General features: G+C 30.3%; 1 protein-coding gene and 1 long non-coding RNA gene across 2 annotated transcripts in view; one reads left to right on the top strand and one right to left on the bottom strand.

Annotated features, from left to right (window-relative positions):
* The window catches only part of LOC110262603, a 3,616-nt gene extending 1,281 nt beyond the window's left edge, over positions 1-2,335 (top strand). The window contains exon 2 of the long non-coding RNA XR_002347465.1: positions 2,084-2,335. This is a non-coding gene — a long non-coding RNA (uncharacterized LOC110262603). The remainder of the gene's footprint in view (positions 1-2,083) is intronic.
* On the bottom strand, positions 4,333-5,555 carry LOC107641290 (ATP-dependent DNA helicase PIF1-like). Its single transcript, XM_016344787.2, has one exon. The coding sequence runs from the start codon at positions 5,536-5,538 to the stop codon at positions 4,357-4,359; it is 1,182 nt and encodes a 393-aa protein (XP_016200273.1). The 5' UTR covers positions 5,539-5,555; the 3' UTR covers positions 4,333-4,356.

Here is a 12,292-nt window from a genome sequence, read left to right as displayed (position 1 = left end):
TATTCTCTTATAACAAGACTATTTATATAATTCTTTATATCAATTTAAACTTTAAAAAAAAAAAATTTTAGGATAACATTTAAGTTAAACTCTACACAAATAACTTACTACATCATTTTTATATATTCTCACAGGACTATAAAACTTGATAAATCTTTGCATAATCTTATTTAATGAATGTTCCAAAAACTTATTTTATCCAAATTTTTAACTGTGTTAAATTGATTAAATGTGTAATTATTTAATGTATTAAACTGTTAATAGCATACAAAACAAAGCTTATATATATGTAACAAAGAAAATATAATTTACCATCTAAATAATAGAGTTAAATAATAGAGTTCTTAGATTTACACTTCTTTATATGTGTCTTTATTTTGTTGAACATTTACATCTTTGTTGTTAGATTAAACTTTTAATGATACAAATATATATCACATAACTGCATAAAACATTTGTGTATCATCAACAATTCCTTTTTTAATGCATTCAACATTAAGTATTTTATTTATAATTTTCTTTTATAGTATGCACATGATTTTGTCTTCCTTTTCATTTGTGTTATATGTTTTATAGGCTGCATTTAGAAAAAAGATTAAAACTGACAGAAACTAAAAAATACAAATTAAATTAAATTTTTATATTATATTTAATATAAAATGTATTGAAAAAAAATGTACTAAAATAAATTATATAGTCAGATCATATTTAATTTAAAATAAATATAAAAATTAAAAAATAAATTTAAAATTTAAAAAATTAAATAAAAATATTTTTTTAAAAAAATATTATTAAAATTTTAATTTTCCTTCCTAAAAATTAGAAAGCCATATGCCCATATTGTCTCTACTGGATGCCAGTGAATCTTACTAGCATAATAACCCAATAATAATTCTTATACGAGGTTTAATTCCTCTGACATGCATATGCATTGGCAATGGCATAATTTTTAGCTTATTTCAACTACAGTAGTTTAATATATGGTTTTGCCTTGTCTTTTATTCCAGGTCCTCATCAATAATTCAACTTTCTCTCTTCTTGTAGTTTTGTGGAGAATTTTGTCATTTACATATTCAAATATTTTATTATATGTTTAACACTTCAACCCTTAACTAATATATATACGCGTTTTCTTCTTTCCAGTTATGGTGTTGTTTAGTTTGTTGTTTACTTGGTAGATTTTGTAGTTAAAATATATTTGATAACAGAAATGATTAACAAAAATACTATATGTATATTAAAATTAGTCACTAAAATAATTATTTATTATATATTTATATATAAATATATATTATTTAATAGTTAATTTTAATATATATTTAATATAATTGAATTATATTCCCGGTAGGCGGTAGCTAGGTTGGTTGTGTCAAGAAAAGTATTGGTACTTCAAAATAGTTGAGTGGGGTGCCTAATCATAAAGTTGCTATTGATTGATTAATCTCTCTCATTATTATAATGATGTCCAGCCTTGCAACCAACTAACCTATCAATTATTATAAACCAATTACCAAGTATATATATCTGCACTAACTTCAATATCCAAAAATAAATAAAATTTAATTTTAATATACTATAATTATAAAATAATTTTACACGTATACTTAATTATATAATATTACATCAGCAAAAATAATTATATTTTATATTAATCACGTAAATAATCATCTAAAAAAATAAATATAATTACATGATTGTATAAAATATTTTATACTGTCGTTATAACAAAAATATTTGCACTAACTTTTTCACATGGAAGGAAAGAACAAGCTACAACATGGATATATAACAAAGAAAATTAGAGATATGAACATGAAGGTAGAAAAAAGCCAAATTTTGCATGCTTCCACTACAAGAGAAACAGATAATTGCAGCAAAAAATTGTCGGTGTTTTCTCAAATGGCCGCAAATTCATTGAGTAGTTGCGATTCTTGATATGTTATTTGTTTTCGTCAAAGACTGCTCAAGATAGGGGCGGTTTTGTGTATCAACCGACGCAGATAATATGTTGCTCAAATTTATTTCATAATTGAAATTGGGTGAAGTTAGGGCCATTAATCTTCGTTTTTGCGTAAAACTAAAGGGGGACAAAGGTGCCAATCACCAGTTTCAAGACTCTTTGCTGCCGTATACCTTCTGTTCATCAGCTGCAGCCGTTACATCCTTCTTCGTCACGGATCTGCTCAAGTTCCCGCATAGCTCCCGCGCGCAAAAGAAAGATGGAGAGGCACATCCATTGTTTGTCCCTCTGCCGTGCAAGTTTCAATGTCGTCGTGTGGCTTCTCAACCGTCCCGGTATCGTCGTCTTCAACCTTCTTCCCTTGCTCTGTTGTGCGCCGCTCAAACACATCCTCTTTTTGCTTTTTGGTTTGTTTTCTCCCCCTTTTCTTGTTCTTTCAATTTCATCGTTTGTCTTCGTTCTTTTGTTTCAATTGAATCATTTTGATTATTGATGGAATCTCTTTGCACCAATTTAATTTAATTGCTTGTTCTCAATTTGGTTGCTATTTTGGGCAGTTAGCGGAGGTTAATTTCTTTGGATATTGGATAAAAATTGGTGTAATCCTTTAATATTAGAAGTTACGGTGTTTTACAAAATTCTAGGGGCTATAGAATTCGCAGGGTGCGAATTGTCAGATTATTTTTTTTTAATTTATAAAGACAATACACAGACTGCGTATTGTATTATTTTAATATTAAATTACAATTTGTAAATACACAAACTGCGTATTGTCAATACAATACGTATTCTGCGTATTGTATTTGCACAGAACAACACTCCCAAAACATTGTAAAATTTTATTTTTTATAACATTAATGTAAAACTCTCTTCACTCTTTCATATTAAAATAAAAAATCCGCTGGTGGATGGTTGCTGGCTGCATAGAATCTTAAAAGTTATTAGATTAGATTATTTTGGGCTAAAAGAATAGCTAGAGATATAAAGGAACGTTTATTTATTTCCTATGCTAATACACATTTATTAATTAATAATTATAAAAATGTTAAATTATAAAAAATTAATATTGACGATAAAAAAAATGTGTCTCCGCTTAATGTTTCTGTATTATTTCTGATAGAAAAAATACAAAATACATTAATTCAGTATTTCAAAATACAATATCTTTCTATTTATATCTTATTTGCTAAATATAATTTTATATCTCTATATTTATATTTTAGTGTTCTATTTTTATAAACAAACATACTAAAAAAAACACTAAGATTTGCCACTAAACTAAAGTTTTAGCTGTTTTTTTTTTTGTTCTTTTTTTTTTCGTCTCCTCATGGGCTTCAATTATTTTTTCTCTTTTGGTCATGAGCTTCAATTCTTGATTATACAATTAAATAAAACTTGCTGACTCATTTATTGGGCTATTCATTTAGCATTTAGCAATTGCTATATATATATGTCAATACCCATTTTAACCAAAAGCTCATCCGGCCACGTTTTGATAATTCTTGCTGGACACCAAAAAATTAAAGACACGTGAAGACAATCAATTCTGTGAGAAACCATTTTGTATATCTATATTTAGTTATTTACCTCTCTATTTAAATAAGTTTGTATTCCTTTATCTCTCTATTTATGTTTTCGAATGCAGCCGTAGCTTGAGGTTCGGAAGCTTGACTTCAAAATTGATTTTGTTGATTCTTCTCTGAGCACAATTTTATATATATTTGCACAACTCGCTGATACACTACTGCGTATATATATTTTTTTATAATATATATTACTTTTAAATTCTAATACGAAAAAAATAAAAATTTTATACAACTCACAAGTTTTTTCCCCAATGTACCATAGTTCGATAAGTCAAGAATTAATCTGTTGTAAATCTGAATTTTATTTAAAAATTTGTTGTTAGCTAATAATAAATTGTTACATACATAAAAAGAGAATTTGATAAGTTAAATTAAAAATAATATTTTATAACCATATATTTTTTTAAATTTAGTATAACACTATCATCGTCGTTATATAATAAACGTGTTAAATATGTTGTTTTATCTTTATTCAAAGTAAAATATAAATAGAAGAGTTTGAAGTTTATAATATTTTTGAACCATAAGGAGGGAGACATAAAAAAATAAGAACATATATAACTGTAATAATAGCATATTAATTTTACCCTAAATTTTATATAAAAAAGTTAATAAAAATTTATCGATAACCTAGTATCTTACTAACTTCATTAGAAAAGCAATTGGCATAGGATGTTGTGCTCCTTGTTACACATTTCATTTCAAATTTGAAAAAAGAGTTATAGATAAATTAGTTATATCTATAGTAAATATTTGTACAAAAATGTAAATCATAACATGCTATTAAAATGAAAATAATATTATTCTTACCTAAATATTATTAAAAACCTCTTTGAACACGATATTTCTTGTTGATGACTTTGGATTGCCGTCTTCGTCTAGAATTAAAACCCTGAGGCCACTGTGACTCTTAACTCTTGACAAAGCAACATAAAGTTGTCCATGGGTGAACACTGATTTTGGCAAATAAAGCCGTACATGTGATAATGATTGAGCCTGACTCATGTTAATGGTTATTGCAAAGCATACTGTTAATGAAAATTGTCTCCGTTGGAACTTAAATGGCAATCCTGAATCTGAAGGGATCAAGTTCATTCTTGGAATGTACACTTTATCTCCAATATTTCTACTGGTCACTACCGTCGCTCCAATTACGTTGCTGCCAAGTTCGTTAACTATTAATCTTGTCCCGTTGCATAAACCTGAAGTCTGGTCTATGTTTCGCAGTAGCATTACAGCGACTCCTGGCTTCAAAGTCAACTTGTGATTGGGTAGTCCCGAACATTTGATGTCATTTAGGAACTCTAGTGTGAACCACTCTTGTTGTACATCTTCATTCTCATCAGCTTGACATGTTGTATCAGAGCTCAAATACTCCTTTTCCATCCCTGGAAAGATTGTCAAGACAAAATCGTTTACCTTCTCGACACTCTCAAGCGTGGGTGCAAGAATTACCCTACTCTGAAAATACCTGTAATCTAACATATTTTGCAACAAATTTGGATATGAAAAGTCTACCAAATGAAAGAGAGGGTCATCAGTAGTTGTAATCAATAGATCATCTGGAATTTCAACTTCTGATTCATCACCAACAACAGAGCCAATATTTCCATTTCCAACATCAAGTATCCAATTAGCAAATCTCTTCATTTCACCTTCATCTTGATCCGAAGAAGACATTAGAAGCCTCATATTCGTATGCAGTTTCAGAACCTTACAAAATGACCACAGATGGGATGAGTTAATAGCGGATGCCAATATATCGTGTCTACTTCCTTTCAGAATCACCGGAAGTATCTGTCTGAAATCACCTCCTAGAACAACAACCTTACCACCAAATGGTTGATGTGTCTTATGTTGATCAGTAACTGACATAAGATCCCTGAGCGTCCGATCAAGTGCTTCAAAATGGCAGTTGTACCTTTCCTCGCATACAACATATTGAGAACTCAAAATTGGATCCTGTTTTGGACTTCTCTGATCTCTCCTCATACCACATCATGGCGTCGCAATGCCGAAAAAAATTCTGGGTCACCAATATCTATCACATCTAATAATTACTAAGATAATAAATTATTTCAGTTATATCTGCAACAAATACTTTATATAAAAATATACCTTTCTTTCACAATGTTAAGTATAAAAATAATATTTATAAAAGATTATCGAAGAATACAATTTATGGATTAAAAAGATGAGATCATATAATACAATTTCATTATGCCAACCTCAAGATTTAAGTTTTACATGCACGTTAATCAAACAATAAGAATTACAATAAATCAATGTTCAAATACAAAAATTATAATATATAACCATATTTTAGTTCGAATTTTAAAACTTGAACACTAAACGATAATTTTTTGTTTATAAAAAGCATAACAATAGTAAATAATAAAGTGCTGATATTGCTACTTCTTAAATTACCTGCATTCTCAGCAACATCGAATATGGCTAGGTATTCAATTTGCACAGAATCATCTAATATAGTCGTGTTTTCAGTAATATCCTCAACTTCTTCAAAAAATTTTAAAAGATTTATAGTCAATTCCTTCAAGAATGTTTTTCTTTGTATCAGGTGTCTTTCTTTTTCAGCTATGCACACTTCTTCTAATTCTTTAGTATCTAAATTTGAATTAGATGTACTTGCTCCTGTAATCATTAGAGATAATACATCAAGTACTTTATATTATAAAAAAAGAAAAATGAATATATGTTAAATGTTTGAATCAGCTGAATTATGAATATATATTATGAAGATAGTATTAAAGATAAAAGAAGTAAAATTTTAGCTTTGTGATAATTACAATCTATCATGCTTATCTTACCATGTCTCTTTTGAAGTAGCATAGTCTTTCTATTCAGTCTTGCATCACTTTACAATCTAATTTGATTTGTGTACTCCAATGAATCTATAATAATTATTTAGCATATACCAAAGATTATTTTTAATAGACCAATTGAAAAGTTAAATGTTTGGTCTTTAAGTAATAAAAGCATATTAACATACGCTGGTTTTGTAACTGGTCGATATTGTTTGATGTTTGTTGAAGATGTTGCTGACTTGTTCTAATGACATGGGCTATCATATACTTCACGTGTGATACCCGAATTACTAATATCACTAATATTAGAATATCGTTCTTTTTCATCTACAGAGTGTAGATTAGTAGTTGGAGACCTTGATCGATATGGTGTTGGGTTATTACCTAATAAGATAACTCGAGATATTAGTTTTGAACATATTTTCTGTTAAAGTTTATAATTGAATAAATAGTAGAAAAATCAAAATACATAAAGTGCATGTACATTCACATAAGCAAGTTCCAAAAAAAATTCATCCAAAAATAAATCTGTATTAATGCTATTTGTAATATTCGACAACACCGATTGAAAATGCACACCATTGGAACTATCACTCGAATTTTTTGTAATTTTTTCATAAACAAATTTAGTAACATATTACAAAGACAATGTAAATTAATAATTTATTACTTGTCAATAGCTAAATAATATATAAAAAATATTGTATTTTATGGGCTTTCATACTGCCAAAATATATTATTCTAACCTAAAAACAAAAATGATAAAATAATTAATTTATTTTTTTATATGAAATCTACCTTGAATTGTGCTTCGCTTTGTATTTTCTTTGTCTTTTAATATCAATTTTCTCTTCAATATAATCTTGCTTCTCTTTGGACTTCTTGCATCTTTCAATATATACCTAAAAATATTAAATAAATAAATTTTTTAACCAATTAAAAATATATATACATTATACATAATACATTTTTATTATCAATTTTTTTATATTATTAAAAAATAAAGTAGTACACATATGACAGCGTTTGTTTTTGGTATACATGTCCATCAAAATATAGACACAGGAGTACATGTATAGTATTTGCTTACTGAGACAAAAATGATGAAAGACATAGTCATACACAAACACCCATTAAAAACATGTATTTTGTGTCTCTCTAAAATGCTGAAACACTAATTTTTAACTTGAGACACTAATTTTTTTACAATTTTTTCTCATGTCTAACTTACCAAATAGAATATGAAATTAGTGTCTTCTTATGTCTACGTAAAATCGCACATGTTTTATTTTCAATGGCTACTTTAATTTCTTTTTTATTCTCATTTATTTAGTTACGTAAACATATTTTACGAAAAATAATATATATTTTTTTACAAACGTATCTTTTTTAAAATAAATATAAGTTTAATCTCATGATCAAAAAATTCAACTTATAGTTAAATTTTTTTTTAATTTCCTTAAATAAAGAGATTGAAAATGAATAACTTATAAGTAAAAAGAGAGAAAAAGATGAAAGTACCTCTATTGTTGTGTTGAGATAATCTAAAAAATAACAATGTAAACGAAGTAAATAGAAAAAAATTATAAATGTGACAAAAAAAAATTTAAATTTAAAAATCAAAACGGTTAAGAAGCCACTTAATTAGGAATTATATTAGAATTTTAAATTTCAAAATTTTAAATAGAGTTCCTAATTAGCTAGTGCAAATTTAAAATTTTTAAATAAACTTTTTTAATTAAACATTTGTTATTCATTAAGAATCTAGAAATTTGTTAACTTAAAAATAATTTTTATTAGTTTCGTCATAAATAGTATCAATCCTATTATTTATCGATAAAAATAAATAAAATTAAATACAATATAAAAATTAATAACCTTATAAATTACGTAAATTTAGAAAAAATACTAATGAACAATAATTCAAAGAAGAAATTTATAACTTTATGACATTAAATATTAAATTAAAAATTATCAGAATATCAACGGTGAGAATCAAATTAAAAATAAAACCACAAGTAATAACCAAATAACTTCAATTTATATTTAAAAAAATTCTAAATTCCAAACATAAAAATCGAAAAAAACCAAAAGAAAAATAACAACTCAAGAAAAGATAATGTTTCCACCAAAACAAACATATGCTTGGCATTATTCTATTAGATAGACTCTAAAAGGGATTCCAAAACATGTGCATCCAAATTTTCAAGTTTCTTTCTCAATCTTGATCTTCTTGCAAGTTGAGGTATCTCCTTCCACCTTCGAATCTTCCGACTCCGAGGATAGTCGCTTAGTTGGTGTAATAGCATTTTCCAACAATTCGGATTCATCATTAGCCGCAACTTCATTGGAATTCAAGCAATAAATTCTGTACAAAAAACCACGTTAAATTAAAGACTTCTTTCTATAACCTTTGATTTTATCTCACTAATATTTTTTGAATAAAATTAAGATCTAACTTTGAGAGAACAAAAAAAAATATTTTTTGAACAAATACCTTAGCACCTTCTACTTTCTCCCCTTCAATGATTGAGGATGTCTTTGAAATTGGAAGTAAACCATCGGTGTAGTCAACATCCTAAAATTATAATTAATTATTATTTATAAATTAGATACTACTAATGACCAAGGAAGTAAAAAATAAATTGATTTTTAATAGAAAGTATACTTATATATACTCACAATTTGAATAGAGTGAGCCTCTTTGAATTTATTTATGAGATCCACATTAATAAATAATATAAAAAATATAAAAAATACCAATAAAAATATCTTCACTAATGCTTTTAGAAATAAATATTGGTTAGATCTTACCAATAGGAATGGATCAAGTATCTCTACACAGCTCTTTCCCAAAACTTGTTTTGCCTCCTTGTCAAAGACTACATAACATGCACAGTCAGAATCATCAATGACACCAAGCTTTATTCGATACCTGCTTAAAAAAGAAAATAACATAAAAAAATTAAATATAGACTTATTCAATATCTAATCCAATATACATAGACTTTAATTTAAAAATTAAAGAGATCCACATTATCAGTCATCTTCTTAACTTTATAAGAAGGTGAAAAATGTGGATCATCAGATATTTGAACTTCAACGATGAATTACATAATATATCCTTTCTGCAGGTTGAATAAAAGTGTAGGTGTATCCGATAGATCTCCTTTCTGCAGGGTATTACATAATATATTAATAATAAATAATATAAAAGTACCAATAAAAATATCTTCACTAATGCTTTTAGAAATAAATATTGGTTAGATCTTACCAATAGGAGTGGATCAAGTATCTCTACACAGCTATTTTCCAAAACTTGTTTTGCCTCCTTGTCAAAGACTACATAATATGCACAGTCAGAATCCTCAATGACACCAAACTTTATTCGATACCTACTTAAAAAAGAAAATAACATAAAAAAAAAGTTAAATATAAACTTATTCAATATCTAATCCAATGTACATAGACTTTAATTTAAAAAAATAAATAAATAACCTTGGAGTCATGGATAAAAGGATATTAGTAGAAAACTCGCGTCTTCATCGAGCCAAACCATCTCAATTGAGTATGGCAATGGATAATTTTCGTAACTTGATAGTGTCCATAACCGTATCACTCATATACGTACATACAAATTGTCGATTGTAGGATTGATGTCAGCAATTTTGTGAATACCAGCCATTGGAATAAGTAGGGAGATTTTGGATATATGTAAAGAAAGGGATTGATGTACTTTAAATTGTGGTGCTTTACATCTCTCATAACTTATCCTTTTATAGTTAAAAAATTAACAGATTTTTTAAAAATAGTGTTAAAATATAAAAAAGAACAACCTAAGTAAAATCTAAATAAAATTTAAAAAATAACAACTTAAATAAAATAATTTGAAATTAAAAAAAATAACAACCTAAGTAAAACAACTGTTCATACCCTGACCCAATAATAAAGGTCCAGGATCCAAGCAAAGAGGCCCAACCCAAAGGGTTGGCCTTCATCCAGTACCAGCCTTCATCCCAAGAAGTCGGTACTTAACACGACCTGCTCCAAAGAAGTCGGACACGAGGGTTAGCTGGCAGATAACACTCATTCGAATGAGTAACTGCCCCTAGAAACCCTCTAACCACTTCATAGAGCCATATCTTAACCTCCCTAAGATATGGGAACAGTTATCCACCTAAAAAGGTGGCACTACTTCAGCGGTGGTTATTGGTTCACCACTATAAATACACTGACACCATTCAGGTATCTCGAAGTCCCAATACTCTCTAACCTGCTCACACCCTTGCTAACTTAGGCATCGGAGTGTCTTTGCAGGTACCACCCCCCATTTTTTCACACGTACAAGTCGGACGGAGGAACACCGAATAACAGATCCACTCGAAAGCCACCTCCTTCATACGTTTGGGCCAACCAACGCCATCCAGCCCATTAATCTCCGGTTACCCACCGTAACATTGGCGCCGTTGCCGGGGACCCGAGAGATCAACCAGTGATGGCGGATAGATCCCCTGAAGAGGGTCATGTCGAGACAGATTCTGAACAAGAGAATCTGAACACTGGAAACAATGAGGCAGACCAGACCCTTCACCAGGAAGCCAATGATCAACACAGGGAAGGCACCTCCGGAATCAAAAACCCGAAGGTAAATTCCTCGGAGGGGCGCGAATCAGAAAAAGAAGGACCATCCCACGCAATTGAGCTCATGGGATTAGTCCACAGTCGCCTCGAGCAGTTAGAACAGGAACAGGAACGACAAAAGGAAACCGAAAAGAACCTAAAAGAGGAGATGGAGCGACGAAAAGAGTTAGAAAGAAAACTCTTAAAGTTAGAATCTTTCCTCAAAGGTCAGAACTCCCACGACGGTAGAGAAGATTCGCCCTTAGGGGAGAAAGATCCTTTTAGCAAGGACATAATGAGGGCAAAAGTTCCGAGAAACTTTAGAAGCCCCGATATGGACCTCTACGACGGAACCACTGATCCAAAGCATCATCTGAGCAACTTTAAAAGTCGGATGTATCTGGCTGACGCTTCTGACGCTACGCGATGCAAAGCTTTTCCGACAACCTTGTCAAAAGCAGCGATGAAGTGGTTCGACAGCCTCCCTCCGAGGTCGATTACCAGTTTTGAAGACCTCTCAAGAAAGTTCTTGATGAGGCTCTCCATCCAGAAAGACAAAGTAAAACATGCACCAAGTCTCCTGGGAATAAAACAGGAGGTCGGGCAGTCCTTACGGGCCTATATGGAAAGGTTCAACAAAGCATGTTTGGAGATTCAAGACCTGCCTACCAAGGCAGTCATCATGGGGCTAGTCAATGGTCTTAGAGAAGGTCCCTTCTCACAGTCCATATCAAAAAGACACCCCGCCTCTTTAAGTGATGTACAGGAAAGAGCTGAAAAGTACATCAATATGGAAGAAAATGCTAGGCTAAGAGACCCGAGTTGGCGACCTGGTCACCCTCCCTCAACGAAAGAGAGGGAGAGGGAAGCTAAGAAGAAGGAAGAACTCGGCCTCGATAGGCCAAGAAAATATCACTCTTATACTCCACTGAAAGTTCCTGTAGTGGATGTATACAGAGAAATTTGTAATACCGAAAGGCTGCCTCCTCCCAGGCCCATTAAAAATAAAAGAGGGGGAGCCGCGGTGATTACTGTGAGTACCATAAGATATATGGACACTCCACAAACGACTGTTACGACCTTAAAAATGTGATAGAAAAGCTGGCCAGAGAAGGTCGGCTTGACAGATATCTCATAGAAAGGTCAGACAATCATGGAAAAAGAAAGCGAGATGACGTGGATAGAAGAGACCCACCACCACAAACTCCGGAGAGACATATCCATATGATCTCAGGAGGGTTTGCGGGAGGGGGACTCACAAAATCATCTCGCAAAAGACATCTCAAGAGAGTTTACCAGGT

This window comes from Arachis ipaensis, chromosome B05, assembly GCF_000816755.2.
Source record: "Arachis ipaensis cultivar K30076 chromosome B05, Araip1.1, whole genome shotgun sequence".
Classification (NCBI taxonomy): Eukaryota; Viridiplantae; Streptophyta; class Magnoliopsida; order Fabales; family Fabaceae; genus Arachis; species Arachis ipaensis.
Note: the sequence above shows the minus strand (reverse complement) of the source record. Positions and strands in the feature narration are given on the sequence as shown.